This window comes from Anguilla rostrata, chromosome 3 (assembly GCF_018555375.3).
Source record: "Anguilla rostrata isolate EN2019 chromosome 3, ASM1855537v3, whole genome shotgun sequence".
In the NCBI taxonomy this organism is placed as follows: domain Eukaryota; kingdom Metazoa; phylum Chordata; class Actinopteri; order Anguilliformes; family Anguillidae; genus Anguilla; species Anguilla rostrata.
In genome coordinates, this window is record NC_057935.1 from 73238595 (window position 1) to 73258578 (window position 19984).

The 19984-nt window shown below is 42.5% G+C and overlaps 2 protein-coding genes and 1 long non-coding RNA gene across 4 annotated transcripts in view; 2 read left to right on the forward strand and 1 right to left on the reverse strand.

Annotated features, from left to right (window-relative positions):
- LOC135251895 (protein PRRC2A-like) overlaps window positions 1-19984 on the forward strand; it is a 150371-nt gene that overhangs the window by 116012 nt on the left and 14375 nt on the right. The gene's annotated exons all lie outside the window — the stretch shown is intronic.
- On the forward strand, window positions 1958-16621 carry LOC135251897 (lymphocyte function-associated antigen 3-like). Of its 2 annotated transcripts, none has more exons than XM_064329761.1 (3): window positions 1958-2484; window positions 5804-6094; window positions 13949-16621. In XM_064329761.1, the coding sequence occupies exons 1-3, from the start codon at window positions 2424-2426 to the stop codon at window positions 14500-14502; spliced, it is 906 nt and encodes a 301-aa protein (XP_064185831.1). In that variant the 5' UTR covers window positions 1958-2423; the 3' UTR covers window positions 14503-16621. The 2 variants fall into 2 exon arrangements, 1 of the variants encoding a protein (XP_064185831.1); XR_010329222.1 differs by lacking the exon at window positions 13949-16621 and adding an exon at window positions 7009-7254 and having other exon boundaries at window positions 2365-2484.
- Window positions 17938-19984, reverse strand: part of LOC135251899 (uncharacterized) — a 28199-nt gene continuing 26152 nt past the window's right edge. Inside the window, exon 3 of the long non-coding RNA XR_010329225.1 lies at window positions 17938-18105. This is a non-coding gene — a long non-coding RNA (uncharacterized LOC135251899). The remainder of the gene's footprint in view (window positions 18106-19984) is intronic.

Sequence of the window (19984 nt, forward strand, 5' to 3'; positions counted from 1 at the left end):
TATCCAAAGCGCGAATTTCCCACAATCTTACTTGAACAATAGAGTTTATTTATTGATTCATTTACTTACTTATTTTCCTTATGCTGAAATACATTAACACATTTCAAGTAAAGAGTAAACAGGCTCCCTTAAACCCTGCTGAAAATTCCACCTAATACCAGCAGGGATTCTAAACTGGTTTAAGCTGTGTTTTTGACACTTATTGCTGGTCATATTTGTTCTGTGACTGGTCAGAGCTGGTCTCTAGCTGGACAATGCTGGTCAAAGCTGTTCAACCCTTGTGTTGTCTTAAGGGTCAAAAATGACCCGCCACTATGTTTAACAGCAGAGAAAACCCCCTAAATTATCTTTTTTCAAATTGAAATTTGAGTAGAGTAGAGTAACCCCAACATTAAAAAAGTGAAACATTGCCTTTGTTCATATTTCCATGAAAGCTGTACACCACCAGGGTACAAAGATTGTCTTAGGGTCATTTTTGACCTGGCAGTTATAAAATCATTTACACACCACAAAAACCACAAAGACACACACACACACTCCCACACACACACACACACCCACACACACTCGCACACACACATATGCACACACACACCATACTCACACACGCACACACACATACGCGACACACACACACGCACGCACGCACACACACGCACACTCACGCACACACCCCACGGATGCTAGCACATGGAAGGAACTAGACTTGTAACCGAAAGCGCAAGTTCGATCCCGCAAGGACACTGCCTGTACCCTTGAGCAACACCGGTACACACACGAAATTGCTTCAGTATATATCCAGCTGTATAAATGGATACAATGTAAAAATGCTATGTAAAAAAAGTTGTCTAAGTCGCTCTGGATAAGAGCGTCTGCTAAATGCCTGTAATGTAATGTAACACACGCACACACACGCACGCACACACAGTTGTACAGTGTTTAGCAGAGGCAGTTGCGCTGTAGCTCTGAGAGAGAGATAGGGCCCTGCCTTGCTTTGACAGGCCACATTATGGGGAGACACCAGAACCCCCCATGGGCTAATTACAACTGCTGACTGACTTAAGAGAAAAGGTTCTACCTCTCGCACTATCTAACACTGGCCTCTACCTGCTATGCTATGTACACTCACTGCCTCTATGAGCTATGCTATGTACACTGCACTGCCTCTATGAGTCTATTAGCTGACTGCCTTAAGCTATCTATTACACTCGACTGCCTCTATGAGCTATGCTATGTACACTAGACTGCCTCTATGAGCTATGCTATGTACACTAAACTGCCTCTGTGAGCTATGCTATGTACACTACACTGCCTCTATGAGCTATGCTATGTACACTGCACTGCCTCTATGAGCTATGCTATGTACACTAAACTGCCTCTATGAGCTATGCTATGTACACTAAACTGCCTCTATGAGCTATGCTATGTACACTGCACTGCCTCTATGAGCTATGCTATATACACTATGTACACTGCATCTGCAAAGTCCATGCACACACACTTGCATACTGCCCTACATGTGCTAATTAGAGTTGATTGATTTGTGTTATTTTTGTTTTGTATCTATTATCTTATTTTATTCGTATGTATTGTTGTTGTTTATACACCTTGTGGGTGGGGGGGGGGGGGGGGCAATGGTTCAAAAAATGGGAGAGGACTCGTATTTTGTAGTTGAATTCCTCATTGTACAGTATGTAAGAGTATATCACTATGTTGCCAAAAAGGTTAAAGACTGTTATTGTTTCCCTTCAATAAAATGCATTCAAAACTACTTTCTGCAAATATCTGCTACTTTCTTAAGCTATACAAGTGCTATCTCATGCTGAAAAAATAATGTTTACACCTATGCAGTACCTTTATCAATAATAATAATAATAATAATAATAATAAACCTATACTTTAATAAAGAAAACAATTATGACAGGTGTGTTGTAATAAAAATGAGTGGTGTCCACTGATTAAATGCAGTCTTTCTGCACTGTGAAGAGGGAAAACCCAGATATTCACAAAGTTTGTGATGAATGACAGGTTGTTTCTTCATGCAAAATAGATTTGGGGTTTAAAATTCAATTAAGCTGCTTTACTTTAGGGGTTTAGTGAAGTCGGGTCATTTTTGACCCTTAGGACAAGGGGAGCATACAGAATGTTAAGACTACACAAGGATTAAGATGGTAGAGTAAACTGGTGGTCAAACTGGTGGATTATATAGGCTGGTGACTATATAGGCTAGTCAACTGGAGAACAGTTGGTCGGCCAGTTAAGTGTCAAAAACACAGTTTAAACCAGCTTGGCCAGCTATACTGGTTTAAAATTGAATTTTCAGCAGGGAAGTATTCACATCAAATATGATTTTACTTTCGCTTTTACGGTGCTTCTCCGGAGATACGTGGTCATAATAATCGAGTCCAGTGTGAAGGCGAGCAATGACACACAGCCATGTCAGAATCACTACGGCGTTATTTATCTTCGCGAACTTCAAATTCGGTAAGAGATGTTGTCCTAAATCACTTCGGTAATTATTCGTTCTGTGCGATTTACAAGTCAGAACCTTTTTCAGAGGTTGCATGTTTAGCTACCTATCTGGCTAATATGTCATATTAATATGCAGTTGGCTAAAATAGCCGTGCTGTAAACGAACGACCCTACCTGTTTTGTATTTGACGGTTTCGCCGAGTTTCCGACATGACCCCGGAACTTTCTGGCTGTGAATTCGTTTTTTCCCTTTCTGTCTATTTTAGATGTAATATTAGGGTGCATGCTACTCAGAGAGTGAACGTATTTTCAGAGACATACCATAGACCATGTAGACGACATACTATACATTTTGTTAAAATATAATGAGATCATAACAAAACTCAATGACGAGAATATGCCATTCAGGCAAAAAAAAAAAATACTAAATTTTCCTAATTAAATTGTACCTAGGGCTCTGATTATCTACAGGCGAGATAGTATCTAACACCGTATCAAGCGTAGTCTTGAAAATTCCCGGGGTTTCTGCTTCTACTATGTGGTCTGGCAGGCTATTCCACTCTGCGTGAAAAGATTGTATTATCTTTACGGAATTTACCTTTTACCTAATTTTTATTTATTTCTCATCGCTTTGCTAACAGAACTCAACCTCGTAATCTCGTAGTTCACTTTGATAATCCCCTTTGTTAAATTAAAAGCCGAAATCAAATCACCCTAATATAATGGGATATCCGATATCATGAACTTCTCCGTTAGTTAATGTTTGTCAGGACAAAGCCATCAGAAAATCGGGTTGTGACAGATTCCAGTAAAATGTATGGGCGTGAAAGACGTAGATGACACTTTTGTTTATATCACCTAGTGTATATGTTACACTTAGAATTATGCATGTAGACAGGACGGATGTGCAGATACGCTATCTGCGTCTATAGGCTGTTGGTGTCCGTCAACTAGGCTTGCAAAACCACAGGATTGCACAGAATAATTTTATTTTTTTTTTTAAATGGAAGAGGGAGAGGTGAGTTTTAAGCCCTTGTTTTAAAAGTTCAGACTGACTCTACTTCCCTGACAATGCCCACCAGACTGTTCCTCAGCAGAGGGGCTCTGCATGAAATGCTCCACCACCTACTGTTTGTTAGTTTTTTATTTTTTATTTTGGGGACAAGATGTCCTGAATCTTGGGAATGTAGAATTTGTGTGGGAACATAAGGTGTGAGCAGGCTGGAAAGGTATGAGCTGGGTGGGACCACAAAGTGATTTGTAAGTCAGAAGCAGTACTTTAAAATCAACTCAGAATTTGATAGGTTGCCAAAGAAGGGATGCAAGGACTGGGGTAATGTGTTCTGATCCCCTAGCTCTGCTCAAGATTCTGGCTGCTGTGAGTTGAGGAGAGTAGTGCATAGCCAGATAACAGCACATTGCAATAATCTAGCCTGGAAGAAACAAATGCATGAGCATATAATATGATTATTATTGGTCCTTATATATCAGTTTTGTCTGGATTAAGGAGGAGGAAGATGGTGGCCAGGTGGGGTACCATGCCTGTTTTCACATGAACGACTGCAATCAAATAAAGATGTATGCTGTGTTTATGGAGGATATTTCCCAGAGGTAGAATGCAAAGGGAAATCAAGAAAGGCTTAAGGAGAGAACACCATGGGACCCTTCATTTGACCCTACAGTGGTCTGAGGATTTATCTCTAACATGAATAAACTGAAATCTGTCTCCCAGGTATTTTGTGTGTCATCCTCTAGGTTTTCATTTTAACCCTAATTTGCCACAACCTGATTCCACTACAACTCAACAAGATCTCTAGATGCTGAATGTGGTGTGCTTTGTTAGGTTTGGAATGAAAACATACAGGAAGGTAGATCTCTAGGAATGGGGTTGGGCAGCCCTGGTCTACAGTATCAAATGCTGCACTGAGATCAAGTAAGACGAGTACAGGAGTTGATTTCTGATCTGAGGCTAGGAGGAGGTCATTGAACCTTGAGAAATGCCGTCACTGTGCTGTGATGGGGCGGAACCCAGACTGAAGGTTTTCATACACACTATCCATCTTCAGAAAGCTGCTAGACTTGTTTGTTACAGCTTTGTGAAGTAGTTTCGATAAGAAGAGAAGATTAGAGATAGTTCTGCAGTTTTGGGGGCTAAAGTGTTAACATTAGGCCTTTTCAGCTGGAGCTTGATGACAGCAACTTTAACTGGGTTGGGTTCACAACCAGAGGAAAGAGATCCAAAAAACAACTTGAGGATTTGGAGAACATTACAACTTAAAAACACTCTTCAAGGGATACGGGCAGGAATGCTTCAAGTGTCAAAAATTAGGCTCCTCCCAGCCCTGCTTCTTCAGTGGATAAGAGTGCAAAGGGAGATCTGTCAGTGAGCCACTGATTAAAGTGATGTGATTGATTTTATATACACTTGGACTTTTATAGATTTGTGTCTTTGATGTGGCACAACATTTAAAGACCAAATACGAGATGATATGCAAGAGGAGAAAACTCAGGGACAAGTCTTTAAAAAAATGTGGGAAAATACAGGCAGCATTGCATTAGCACTTGATTAGACTCAGTGCAGAATCGTTCATGCTTTTTGCATAACCTGTAAGGAGAAGGAATGACAATAAACTTAAACTAACTAACTAACTAAGAATCAGAAGGAGCTAACTTTAAACTACAACAGCTGCAGGTGTGTGTAACACCTTTCAACCGACTTAGGGTAATGCTGAGACTGTTTTTCTAAGATGAGAAATATTATCTGGTTGTAAAATGAATCAATGTTTCAAAATCGCATTTTAAATGTGGATCCAGCCTCTCATTTCTTTAAGGGCAAAAAGCTATTTCCCCGAGTAAAATACTTAACCATAAAATGCTGAGTGTTATGATTACCTCCTAGTTTGACTTAGCATAGGTTAGGTCAGAGTAATGTTCACTGTGTGAACTGGACTTAATGTGTTCATGGCTATGAATAACTGTACAAAATGAGTAGAGTACCTTATCCGACCTGTGTTTTGTAGTTGTCCCAATGACCTTTTGTATGCACTTATTGTACGTCGCTTTGGATAAATAATAAATAAATGTAATGTAATATTTAATGAATGAGTTTGTCAAGTAGTTATATTTGCCAGGTGTCCTGGACTAGTGCCAGCAAAGGAACATATCTGATAACAAACCAGCCACCAAGTTTCAGTCTCTCAATCCATCTACCTGCATACCAGCTAACCTCAGATTAGCTCATGAACAGATTCTGTAGAGAGCATACATGTGTTTCTAATGTCTTTAAAAAAGCAAAATTGCTCATGATTTGTATTAATATACTCTCTTGCAGGTGATGCCACATCTGAGATCACTGTCCACTCTAATGGGAACTTCACACTACAGCCTAATGTTCAGGGTCCCCTGGAGGAAATTTTGTGGAAGCGGAATCTTCATAAGGTGGTTGAATTTGACCAGAAGGAAGTGGTTGAATACAGGCAGTTTAAAGGACGGACGATCCTGGACCTCACAACGGGAGCCCTGACCCTCACACATCTCACAGAGGCTGACAGTGGGGAGTATGTTGGTGAGCTGCAGATCAAGGGAAATCTGGTGTACCATCATCAGATGGTGAAAGTGTTTGGTGAGTTTGCTTCTACTGAATGGCCCAACTTTTGGATCCCCGACCGACTGACCACATTACTAAAGGAACTCCTACCAGTATTGAGTGAACCTATGCTAAACATCTTTAAGTGAACTCTTTCCTCTGGTTGTGAACCCAACCCAGTTAAACCCAGTTAAAATCAAGCTCCTGCTGAAAGAGCCTAATGTGGGTTTTCATCACAGAGATCTAGCCATATGTTCTGAAAAAAATTCTGCAGTTGCTGCTGAAATACACCGTAAACCATTTTGTTGATCACTGAAATGTCATCGTGCAAAGTCATGACTACTCTCTGATGAGTCACACAGGTAATCTCACACACCTGAAACCTGCTCTCTGTGGAGTCCTCACAGAAGTTCATCTTCACCACACATGTAACCTGCTCTCTGAGAGTCACACAGGTCACTCCACCTGAGTCTCTGAATCACAGGTCATCTCACACACCTGTAACCTGCTCTCTGTGAGTCACACAGGTTCATCTCACACACCTGTAACCTGCTCACTGTGAGTCACCCATGTTCATCTCACACACCTGTAACCTGCTCTCTGAGAGTCACACAGGTCACCTCACACACCTGTAACCTGCTCTCTGTGAGTCACACAGGTTCATCTCACACACCTGTAACCTGGTATTAACCTGGCTTTGGTCACATACCTCACACAAATAGCACACTCATCTATGTGATATGTTGTTGTGCAGGTTTGTGGTGGAGGGGAAGTTGGTCTGTAACCACAAGGATATGGGAGTGAATAGCATGTGAGACCCTACAGTCATACCCTAGTGTTTCAGTAAAAAAGAGCTTTATATTACTCGATCATGTGGGTCAGGTGTGTTAATCCATGAAAGACGATGCTAAAGTTAGCTGTGAGGTCACAAGCCTTTGTTCTGCATGTAGATGCTGTAGGTAAACCAGCAGTCACCTGCCAAGTGAACAGCTCCTCAGTGACCCTGCTGTGCTCTGGGGGCGACAGACCAAGCACTCAGTACAGGTGGGAGGGGCCTGCCATAGAGCCCCAGCCAGGGTCCCAGCTGAAGATAGAGGCAGCAGAGAGCTCTGATGCAATCTACACCTGTGTGCTGCACAACCCTGTGGGTGAGAGCAGAACAGACTTTCCTGTAAAGAGCTGCTTCCCTGCTCCAGGTAAGGCCCACTCAGCTGATGTAGGGACTGAGCACAGGCCTGCCATCCTGGCTGCCAGTCTGCTTTTTACTACTACTACACGCTCTGGCCAACACACAGACACACACACACACACATGCATACACACACAGACATACAAACACATGCATACACACACAGACACACACACACACACACACACACACACACACACACTTGCAGAGTCATAACAGGCATTACCGCTGGAAAAACTTTTTTCTGACTTCACAGTCCAGAGAGAGACTTTCTTCAATTTAGATCACTCACTACTACAACAAACACATATACCACATATTCTAGCACATACAACTGATTTTTTGTTGTAACAGATGTGTAGCACTTAACTTTGATTATGACTTCTGATGTAAAAACTGCTGTGTTGGCAAAGTGAGGATTAAGTGAAATATGTTTCATTTTCTGAATCCAGCAGTTTTAACAGTTAAAACCCTTGATTGACATCCGGCACTCTGAATACCGAACACAAGTGCATCAACGGTTTAAAACCCCTCACTTATCCTACATATAAAATACATTTGGTAAATTTAATTTCATTTTATTATCGAAGATGGGGCGGTACGGCGGTGTAGTGGGTAGCAATGTCGCCTCATAACAAGAAGGTTATGGGTTCAAATCTTGGCTTGGGGCCTTTCTGTGTGAAGTTTGCATGTTCTCCCTATGTCCGTGTGGATTTCCTCCCACAGTCCAAACACATGCAGGTAGGCTAATTGGAGACTCTAAATTGGCCATAGGAATGGGTGTGTGAGTGAGTGAATGGTGTGTGTCCAGGGTGTATTCCTGCCTCTCACCCAATGCATGCTGGGATAGGCTCCAGCACCCCTCGCAACCCAGCTCATGATTAGCGAGTATAAATAATGGATGCGTGGATTATCAAAGTATCAATAATTAAATTGCAGAATTCATTGATAGGCAGAGCAATCTGTTGGATTAACCTTTATCAAATGGACAACTCAGAACCAGATTAAAATTAAGAAATTCATTAAGTTACAACAAAGATTCACATATGATAAAGACGAGGTTCTGCTACCTTAAAGAAAAGAAAACACAATGTTACCGACATGGACAAGTTACAGTCACAAAGGAAATGAGTGAAAAAACCAAACCACAAACCAAACTCCCAAACATGCCCCAGGAAACCAAGATCGCAGTCCAAAAACCAAAAGGCAGAGATAAGACCTGTAACATGGCTTCATTGCCCCATGGATGTTCCCTTTCATGTTAGTGGAGTGGAGAGCAGGGAGAGAAAACGGATACAATCCCATGGTCATATAAATGATAATGTCTGTTTCTCAAAGATCAGAATCTAAAGACTAGACGATCCGACAACAGGGTTAAAAAAAAAAAAAGACATTTGATCAACAGCTCAGCTGAACTGAGTCACTAAAAATCTGTGCATCTGCTCTCTGAGAGTCACACAGGTTCATATCACACACCTGTAACCTGTATGACAGGTTGGTCTATCCAAGAAAAATATCATACCTGTATGGGATTTGTGTGCAGGTGTGGGAGGGGAAGTTAGTCTGTAACCAGAAGGATATGGAAGTGAATAGCATGTGAGACCCTACAGTCATACCCTAGTGTTTCAGTAAAAAAGAGCTTTATATTACTCCATCATGTGGGTCAGGTGTGTTAATCCATGAAAGACAATGCTAAAGTTAGCTGTGAGGTCACAAGCCTTTGTTCTCCATGTGGATGCTGTAGGTAAACCAGCAGTCACCTGCCAAGTGAACGGCTCCTCAGTAACCCTGCTGTGCTCTGGGGGCGACAGACCAAGCACTCAGTACAGGTGGGAGGGGCCTGCCATAGAGCCCCAGCCAGGGTCCCAGCTGAAGATAGAGGCAGCAGAGAGCTCTGATGCAATCTACACCTGTGTGCTGCACAACCCTGTGGGTGAGAGCAGAACAGACTTTCCTGTAAAGAGCTGCTTCCCTGCTCCAGGTAAGGCCCACTCAGCTGATGTAGGGACTGAGCACAGGCCTGTCATTCTGGCTGCCACAGTCTGCTTTTTACTACTACTACACGCTCTGGCTAACACACAGACACACAAACACATGCATACACACACACGCGCACACGCACACACACACTCGCAGAGTCATAACAGGCATTACCGTTGGAAAACGTTTTTTCCGACTTCACAGTCCAGAGAGAGACTCTCTTCAATTTAGATCACTCACTACTACAACAAACACATATACCACATATTCTAGCACATACAACGGATTTTTTGTTGTAACAGATGTGTAGCACTTAACTTTGATTATGACTTCTGATGTAAAAACTGCTGTGTTGGCAAAGTGAGGATTAAGTGAAATATGTTTCATTTTCTGAATCCAGCCGTTTTAACAGTTAAAACCCTCGATTGACATCCGGCACTTTGAATACCGAACACAAGTGCATGAACAGTTAAAACCCCTCTCTTATCCTACATATAAAATATATTTGGTAAATTTAATTTCATCTTATTATAGAAGATGGGGTGATACGGTGGTGCAGTGGGTAGCACTGTCACCTCACAGCAAGAAGGTTATGGGTTCAAATCTTGGCTTGCGGCCTCTCTGTGTGAAGTTTGCATGTTCTCCCTATGTCCGTGTGGGTTTCCTCCCACAGTCCAAAGACATCCAGGTAGTCTAATTGGAGACTCTAAATTGGCCATAGGAACGGGTGTGTGAGTGAATGGTGTGTGTCCAGGGTGTATTCCTGCCTCTCACCCAATGCATGCTGGGATAGGCTCCAGCACCCCTCGCAACCCAGCTCATGATTAGCGAGTATAAATAATGGATGGGTGGATTATCAAAGTATCAATAATTAAATTGCAGAATTCATTGATAGGCAGAGCAATATGTTGGATTAACCTTTATCAAATGGACAACTCAGAACCAGATTAAAATTAAGAAATTCATTAAGTTACAACAAAGATTCACATATGATAATGACGAGGTTCTGCTACCTTAAAGAAAAGAAAACACAATGTTACCGACATGGACAAGTTACAGTCACAAAGGAAATGAGTGAATAAACCAAACCACGGCCAGTTCTCCCAAACATGCCCCAGGAAACCAAGATCACAGTCCAACAACCAAAACGCAGAGAGAAGACCTGTAACATGGCTTCATTGCAACATGGATGTTCCCTTTCATGTTAGTGGAGTGGAGAGCGAGGAGAGAAAACGGATACAATCCCATGGTCATATAAATGATAATGTCTGTTTCTCAAAGATCAGAATCTAAAGACTAGATGATCCGACAACAGGGTTAAAAAAAGACATTTGATCAACAGCTCAGCTGAACTGAGTCACTAAAAGTCTGTGCATCTGCTATCTGAGAGTCACACAGGTTCATCTCACACACCTGTAACCTGTATAACAGGTTGGTCTATTCAAGAAAAATATCATGCCTGTATGGGATTTGTGTGCAGGTGTGGGAGGGGAAGTTGGTCTGTAACCACAAGGATATGGGAGTGAATAGCATGTGAGACCCTACAGTCATACCCTAGTGTTTCAGTAAAAAAGAGCTTTATATCACTCGATCATGTGGGTCAGGTGTGTTAATCCATGAAAGACAATGCTAAAGTTAGCTGTGAGGTCACAAGCCTTTGTTCTCCATGTGGATGCTGTAGGTAAACCAGCAGTCACCTGCCAAGTGAACGGCCCCTCAGTAACCCTGCTGTGCTCTGGGGGCGACAGACCAAGCACTCAGTACAGGTGGGAGGGGCCTGCCATAGAGCCCCAGCCAGGGTCCCAGCTGAAGATAGAGGCAGCAGAGAGCTCTGATGCAGTCTACACCTGTGTGTTGCACAACCCTGTGGGTGAGAGCAGAACAGACTTTCCTGTAAAGAGCTGCTTCCCTGCTCCAGGTAAGGCCCACTCAGCTGATGTAGGGACTGAGCACAGGCCTGTCATTCTGGCTGCCACAGTCTGCTTTTTACTACTACTACACGCTCTGGCTAACACACAGACACACAAACACATGCATACACACACACGCGCACACGCACACACACACTCGCAGAGTCATAACAGGCATTACCGTTGGAAAACCTTTTTCCGACTTCACAGTCCAGAGAGAGACTTTCTTCAATTTAGATCACTCACTACTACAACAAACAAATATACCACATATTCTAGCACATACAATGGATTTTTTGTTGTAACAGATGTGTAGCACTTAACTTTCATTATGACTTCTGATGTAAAAACTGCTGTGTTGGCAAAGTGAGGATTAAGTGAAATATGTTTCATTTTCTGAATCCAGCAGTTTTAACAGTTAAAACCCTCGATTGACATCCGGCACTCTGAATACCGAACACAAGTGCATCAACAGTTTAAAACCCCTCACTTATCCTACATATAAAATACATTTGGTAAATTTAATTTCATCTTATTATCGAAGATGGGGCGGTACGGTGGTGCAGTGGGTAGCACTGTCGCCTAATAGCAAGAAAGTTATGGGTTCAAATCTTGGCTTGGGGCCTTTCTGTGTGAAGTTTACATGTTCTCCCTATGTCCGTGTGGGTTTCCTCCCACAGTCCAAAGACATCCAGGTAGTCTTATTGGAGACTCTAAATTGGCCATAGGAACAGGTGTGTGAGTGAATGGTGTGTGTCCAGAGTGTATTCCTGCATCTCGCTCAATGCATGCTGGGATAGGCTCCATCACCCCCCGCAACCCAGCTCAGGATTAGCAGGTATAGATAATGAATGGATGGATTATCAAAGTATCAATAATTAATTAAATTGCCGAATTCATTGATAGGCAGAGCAATCTGTCGGATCAACCTTTATCAAATGGATAACTCAGAACCGGATTAAAATTAAGAAATTAATTAAGTTACAACAAAGATTCACATATGATAAAGACAAGGTTCTGCTACCTTAAAGAAAGGAAAACACAATGTTACCGACATGGACAAGTTACAGTCACAGAGGAAATGAGTGAAAAAAACAAACCACGGCCAGTTCTCCCAAACATGCCCCAGGAAACCAAGATCGCAGTCCAAAAACCAAAACACAGCCAAATATTCCAAAAGCCAGAGATTTAAATGTAAGGATGCCAGGTGAGCTGTAAGACAGAAACGTCAGATCCTGTGCACACCAAACTCCACACAACACCAGCCCTCGATGCAAAGCTCAGATTCCTTGGATGGCAACCACAGATCTGAACCCCAGAATGTCCACCGCAAAAGATGTTACTGGCTGATGTTAAGCCCCCCAGAACCACTTTCTTCCTCCTAACTCTGACTAACTACAGTAGCTAAAGAAAAATATACATTTTTATGTTGTCCCACGAGGGAGGGGGAACAGCTGAGAGAAAGGGGGTGCACATGGCTGCACTAATTGGGTGAGGTGTGAAGTGTGGGGGTGTGGGAGCAGGGACTGTCTTATCTGAAAACTAGGCATTAAACTATGTATTAACATGGTCTCATGTTTAGGACCATGGGCTAAAACACTGTGATATTATTATCAGAAGATTCCTTATCTTACAATCTTTATAAAGAGACCAAACAGGAATATCTTAGGAGGTAATCCAGCTCAGCTATCAAGGAAGGAAACATGGAAGTTTACCTCTGCCTCCAACAACAGAATAAAGATAAAGGATTGTTTAATCTTATCAGTTGCAGTCTCCACATTCAGGCAAAATAATTTCCATGTAACAAGACCAAATCATACCACATTGGTTTCTGCTTGGTAAATGGTAAATGGACTGCATTTATATAGCGCTTTTATCCAAAGCGCTTTACAATTGATGCCTCTCATTCGCCAGAGCAGTTAGGGGTTAGGTGTCTTGCTCAAGGACACTTCGACATGCCCAGGGCGGGGTTTGAACCGGCAACCCTCCGACTGCCAGACAATCGGTCTTACCTCCTGAGCTATGTCGCCCCGCTATGTCGCTATGCTTGAAACTGAAATTGGTTCTAAAAATTGAGATTTCAACTATCAGGTTAAATTGCCATTATCTATATCGGCATCAAGGTTTTCTGTCAGTGATTTAAGTTAAATCTTAAATATTGCATTCAAACTTAAAAGGAAAATGGATCTTTGCAGCTCATGGCCACGTTTGGTCTCTGACCCTCAATAGGGGGTCCTGTCCCAACATTTGAAGGAGAGACTGCTCTCCTGGACACCCCAGACTTGTTTAGAGATAAGACCTGTAACATGGCTTCATTGCCCCATGGATGTTCCCTTTCATGTTAGTGGAGTGGAGAGCAGGGAGAGAAAACGGATACAATCCCATGGTCATATAAATGATAATGTCTGTTTCTCAAAGATCAGAATCTAAAGACTAGATTATCCGACAACAGGGTTAAAAAAAAAGACATTTGATCAACAGCTCAGCTGAACTGAGTCACTAAAAATCTGTGCATCTGCTCTCTGAGAGTCACACAGGTTCATCTCACACACCTGTAACCTGTATAACAGGTTGGTCTATCCCAGAAAAATATCATACCTGTATGGGATTTGTGTGCAGGTGTGGTAGGGGAAGTTGGTCTGTAACCACAAGGATATGGGAGTGAATAGCATGTGAGACCCTACAGTCATACCCTAGTGTTTCAGTAAAAAAGAGCTTTATATCACTCGATCATGTGGGTCAGGTGTGTTAATCCATGAAAGACAATGCTAAAGTTAGCTGTGAGGTCACAAGCCTTTGTTCTCCATGTAGATGCTGTAGGTAAACCAGAAGTCACCTGCCAAGTGAACGGCTCCTCAGTAACCCTGCTGTGCTCTGGGGGCGACAGACCAAGCACTCAGTACAGGTGGGAGGGGCCTGCCATAGAGCCCCAGCCAGGGTCCCAGCTGAAGATAGAGGCAGCAGAGAGCTCTGATGCAATCTACACCTGTGTGCTGCACAACCCTGTGGGTGAGAGCAGAACAGACTTTCCTGTAAAGAGCTGCTTCCCTGCTCCAGGTAAGGCCCACTCAGCTGATGTAGGGACTGAGCACAGGCCTGTCATTCTGGCTGCCACAGTCTGCTTTTTACTACTACTACACGCTCTGGCTAACACACAGACACACAAACACGTGCATACACACACACGTGCACACGCACACACACACTCGCAGAGTCATAACAGGCATTACCGTTGGAAAACCTTTTTCCGACTTCACAGTCCAGAGAGAGACTTTCTTCAATTTAGATCACTCACTACTACAACAAACACATATACCACATATTCTAGCACATACAACGGATTTTTTGTTGTAACAGACGTGTAGCACTTAACTTGATTATGACTTCTGATGTAAAAACTGCTGTGTTGGCAAAGTGAGGATTAAGTGAAATATGTTTCATTTTCTGAATCCAGCCGTTTTAACAGTTAAAACCCTCGATTGACATCCGGCACTCTGAATACCGAACACAAGTGCATCAACAGTTAAAACCCCTCACTTATCCTACATATAAAATATATTTGGTAAATTTAATTTCATCTTATTATCGAAGATGGGGTGGTACGGTGGTGCAGTGGGTAGCACTGTCGCCTCACAGCAAGAAGGTCATAGGTTCAAATCTTGGCTTGGGGCCATTCTGTGTGAAGTTTGCATGTTCTCCCTATGTCCGTGTGGGTTTCCTCCCACAGTCCAAAGACATCCAGGTAGTCTAATTGGAGACTCTAAATTGGCCATAGGAACGGGTGTGTGAGTGAATGGTGTGTGTCCAGGGTGTATTCCTGCATCTCGCCCAATGCATGCTGGGATAGGCTCCAGCACCCCCCGCAACCCAGCTCAAGATTAGCAGGTATAGATAATGGATGGATGGATTAGCAGAGTATCAATAATTAATTAAATTGCCGAATTCATTGATAGGCAGAGCAATCTGTCTGATCAACCTTTATCAAATGGATAACTCAGAACCGGATTAAAATTAAGAAATTAATTAAGTTACAACAAAGATTCACATATGATAAAGACAAGGTTCTGCTACCTTAAAGAAAGGAAAACACAATGTTACCGACATGGACCAAGTTACAGTCACAAAGGAAATGAGTGAAAAAAACAAACCACTGCCGGTTCTCCCAAACATGCCCCAGGAAACCAAGATTGCAGTCCAAAAACCAAAAGGCAGCCAAATATTCCAAAAGCCAGAGATTTAAATGTCAAGATGCCAGGTGAGCTGTAAGACAGAAACATCAGACCCTGTCACACCAAACTCCACACAACACCAGCCCTCGATGCAAAGCTCAGATTCCTTGGATGGCAACCACAGATCTGAACCCCAAAATGTCCACTGCAAAAGATGTTACTGGCTGATGTTAAGCCCCCTAGAACCACTTTCTTCCTCCTAACTCTGACTAACTACAGTAGCTAAAGTAAAATACACATTTTTATGTTATCCCATGAGGGAGGGGGGACAGTTGAGAGAAAGGGGGTGCACATGGCTGCACTAATTGGGTGAGGTGTGAAGTGTGGGGTGTGGGAGCAGGGACTGTCTTATCTGAAAACTAGGCATTAAACTATGTATTAACATGGTCTCATGTTTAGGACCATGGGCTAAAGCACTGTGATATTATTATCAGAAGATTCCTTATCTTACAATCTTTATAAAGAGACCAAACAGGAATATTTTAGGAGGTAATCCAGTTCAGCTATCAAGGAAGGAAACATGGAAGTTTACCTCTGCCTCCAACAACAGAATAAAGATAAAGGATTGTTTAATCTTATCAGTTGCAGTCTCCACCTTCAGGCAAAATAATTTCCATGTAACAAGACCAAATCATACCTCATTGGTTTCTGCTTGAAACTGAAATTGGTTCTAAAAATTGAGATTTCAACTATCAGGTTAAATTACCATTATCTATATCGGCATCAAGATTTTCAGTCAGTGATTTCAGTTAAATCTTAAATATTGCATTCAAACTTAAAAGGAAAATGGATCTTTGTGCAGCTTATGGCCACGTTTGGTCGCTGACCCCCAATATAGGGTCCTGTCCCTTCTGGGAGGTGATAAATATGTAAAACATTTGAAGGAGAGACAGCTCTCCAGGACACCCCAGACTTGTTTAGAGAGAAGACCTGTAACATGGCTTCATTGCCCCATGGATGTTCCCTTTCATGTTAGTGGAGTGGAGAGCAGGGAGAGAAAACGGATACAATCCCACGGTTATATAAATGATAACGGAGTGTGGCACAGTGGGTAAGGAACTGGGCTTGTAACCGAAAGGTCGCCGGTTCGATTCCCGGGTAAGGACACTGCCGTTGTACCCTTGAGCAAGGTACTTTACCTGCATTGCTTCAGTATATATATCCAGCTGTATAAATGGATACAATGTAAAATGCTATGTAAAAAGTTGTGTAAGTCGCTCTGGATAAGAGCGTCTGCTAAATGCCTGTAATGTAATAATGGCTGTTTCTCAAAGATCAGAATCTAAAGACTAGATTATCCGGCAACAAGGTTAAAAAAAAGACATTTGATCAACAGCTCAGCTGAACTGAGTCACTAAAAGTCTGTGCATCTGCTCTCTGTGAGTCACACAGGTTCATCTCACACACCTGTAACCTGCTCTCTGTGAGTCACACAGGTTCATCTCACACACCTGTAACCTGCTCTCTGTGAGTCACACAGGTTCATCTCACACACCTGTAACCTGCTCTCTGAAGTCACCAGTTTATCCAAAACCTGTAACCTGTATAACAGGTTGGTCTATCCCAGAAAAATAGCACACCTGTATGGGATTTGTGTGCAGGTGTGGGAGGGGAAGTTGGTCTGTAACCACAAGGATATGGGTGTGAATAGCATGTGAGACCCTACAATCATACCCTAGTGTTTCAGTAAAAAAGAGCTTTATATCACTCAATCATGTGGGTAACTCTCTTCTGGCTGGACTACCGGCATCTGCCACCAGATCCCTGCAACTCATTCAGAATGCTGCGGCTCGTCTGGTCTTCAACCTCCCCAGACACTCCCACGTAACTCCCCTGCTCACTACCCTCCACTGGCTGCCTGTTATAGCTTGCATCAAATTTAAAACATTGGTCCTAGCATACCAGGCAGTCAAGGGATCAGCCCCAGCATACCTCCACAAGATATTCAAACCCTACATGCCAGCCAGATCCCTCCGTTCTGCTACCTCAGGACGCCTAGCACCTCCCCCTCTTCGCACCTGCACTTCCAGAACACATCTCCTGTCTGTTCTGGCCCCACGATGGTGGAATGACCTCCCTGTGGAGGTCAGAACAGCTGAGACGCTGACCCATTTCAAACGACGACTGAAGACTCACCTCTTCAGGCTGCACCTCTCCCCATCCCTCCCTTCCCCCCCTGTAAATGACCAAGCTTAGGGTTGTAACTAGGCAGCTGTTTCGTAGGTGACTTAGGTGCATTAACTGTCTTAACGATTACTTGTATTTTTTTCCATAGATTGCGTTGTTGCCGTTCTCGTTGTTAGTGTTAATCAGTTTAACCATCAGGGTCCAAGTTGAACTATGCGGTTGTTCCCTGCACTTGGACCGGTACTTCTCTCTAGGGGTTTCGTCATACTTGTTCCTGGTTATAGTTATACACTTTGTTGTACGTCGCTCTGGATAAGAGCGTCTGCCAAATGCCTGTAATGTAATGGGTCAGGTGTGTTAATCCATGAAAGACAATGCTAAAGTTAGCTGTGAGGTCACAAGCCTTTGTTCTCCATGTAGATGCTGTCGGTAAACTAGCAGTCACCTGCCAAGTGAACGGCTCCTCAGTAACCCTGCTGTGCTCTGGGGGCGACAGACCAAGCACTCAGTACAGGTGGGAGGGGCCTGCCATAGAGCCCCAGCCAGGGTCCCAGCTGAAGATAGAGGCAGCAGAGAGCTCTGATGCAGTCTACACCTGTGTGCTGCACAACCCTGTGGGTGAGAGCAGAACAGACTTTCCTGTAAAGAGCTGCTTCCCTGCTCCAGGTAAGGCCCACTCAGCTGATGTAGGGACTGAGCACTGGCCTGCCATCCTGGCTGCCACAGTCCACCCCTAATGCTCATTTCACAGGTTTGGGTAGCTGTTCCAGCTGCTATGTAGTCCACCCTAATGCTCATTTCACAGGTTTGGATAGCTGTTCCAGCTGCAATGCAGGTCTGTAGTCTAAGGATTTTAACCAGAGTTTTTAACTTGAGTTAAGCACACTTCATTTTTTTCCCCTCTTGCTTAATTTACAATTTGTTCATGTTCTGCTGTTCTCCTGGGGTTTAATTTTCTTTGCTATCCTGTGAATTCCATGGGACTTCCACCCAAATTTCACCCTCTGGTCTACATCACAGAGTACTGGGTAAAGACCCTGTTTATGTTACTGTCAGGGTCCTACTAGGGGTTAAATGCTCAGTTGCCCCATCTACCCAACAGTCTCTGAAACATGACTGGGACACATTGATTACTACTGACCCCAATCATCCCCAGCACTGTCAGCTGAGACAGCTGTTGCTGAGCAACCAGTCAACTTCAAATTAACTACAATTTCATTAACACAGGGAACTAAATAAATCATCTTCTAAAGTCAGAATACATACACACAAAAATATATTTATATACATCTTTCAATAATCAGATCAAAATGGTTGAGCTTTGTCTTTTATATTTTTCTAACGTTCTGTTTTTCTTTATGTTTTTAGGAAGCGCCTCTGTCACTATTTCTGTAGTCATTGTCCTTCTCTTCCTCTTCATCATTGTGGGATTGCTTTTATTTTACTACAAGAAATGCTACAAAAGTAAGAGTCTTTTCAAATAACCCTTTAAATGATATTAATAAACGCATCCATATGCAGATCCTGCTGTTTCTGGAGCAGTTACTCAGGACTGGAATCAGTAGGGCTGCACTCCTGTTGTCTCCATAAAATGAGCACAAGCTCATACATTAGCGCTACTACACCCAGGACTAATAATAATAAAAATTATATTTTTACATTGTAGAAAGACAAAATGAAGAGGTCATGGAAGCTCAATCTGTAGGTAAGCTGTAGAAATGATGGTGATGACTATGATGCTACTACTGTGAAGAACAATGAATATTGAATATTTCATAATTTTATATTGCAGAGAGACAAAATGAAATGGACACTGACGTTCAATCTGAGGGTAAGTTAAATTATGGTGATTATTATGATTATAGTAATGTATAATATTTCATATTTTTATATTTGTGCAAAATACTGAAAGAGACTCTGAAGCTGCAGTAAATAGTGAGCTGTAGAACAGTGTTATTCACTCTGCCATGACGTCTGCTGCATCCAACATCTTTGGGATCACTTGGAAAGCCAATTGTGAGCCAGGCGTACTCGCCCAATCAGTGTCTAACTTCACTAATCCTCTTCTGGCTGAATGGAAGCAAATTCCTGGTGCAATGCTCCAACATATAGTGTAAAGCCTTCCCAGAAGAGTGGAGGTTGTTATAGCAGCAAACCAACTGCATATTAATGCTCGTAATTTTGGATGAGATGTTGGATGTAAGGTGTCCATAAACTTTTGGCCATGTAGGTTACTTTGTCTGAATTTAATATGGATAAATATAAATCCTAGTTTATGCCTATACAATACTCAATAATAAAATGTATTAAAATCAGATGTATTCATTTCTGTAATCTTCAGAAGTAGGCGTGCTGCTGGTAAAACTAGATAAATTAAATCTGTGAAACATTTCTTTTGAAATAGAAAGACAACAGCTATTACCAGCAGACCCTGAAAACGTTGAGGAAACTCCAGGTAAGGCAGAATTAACTCTGCACTGAACAGAAACGT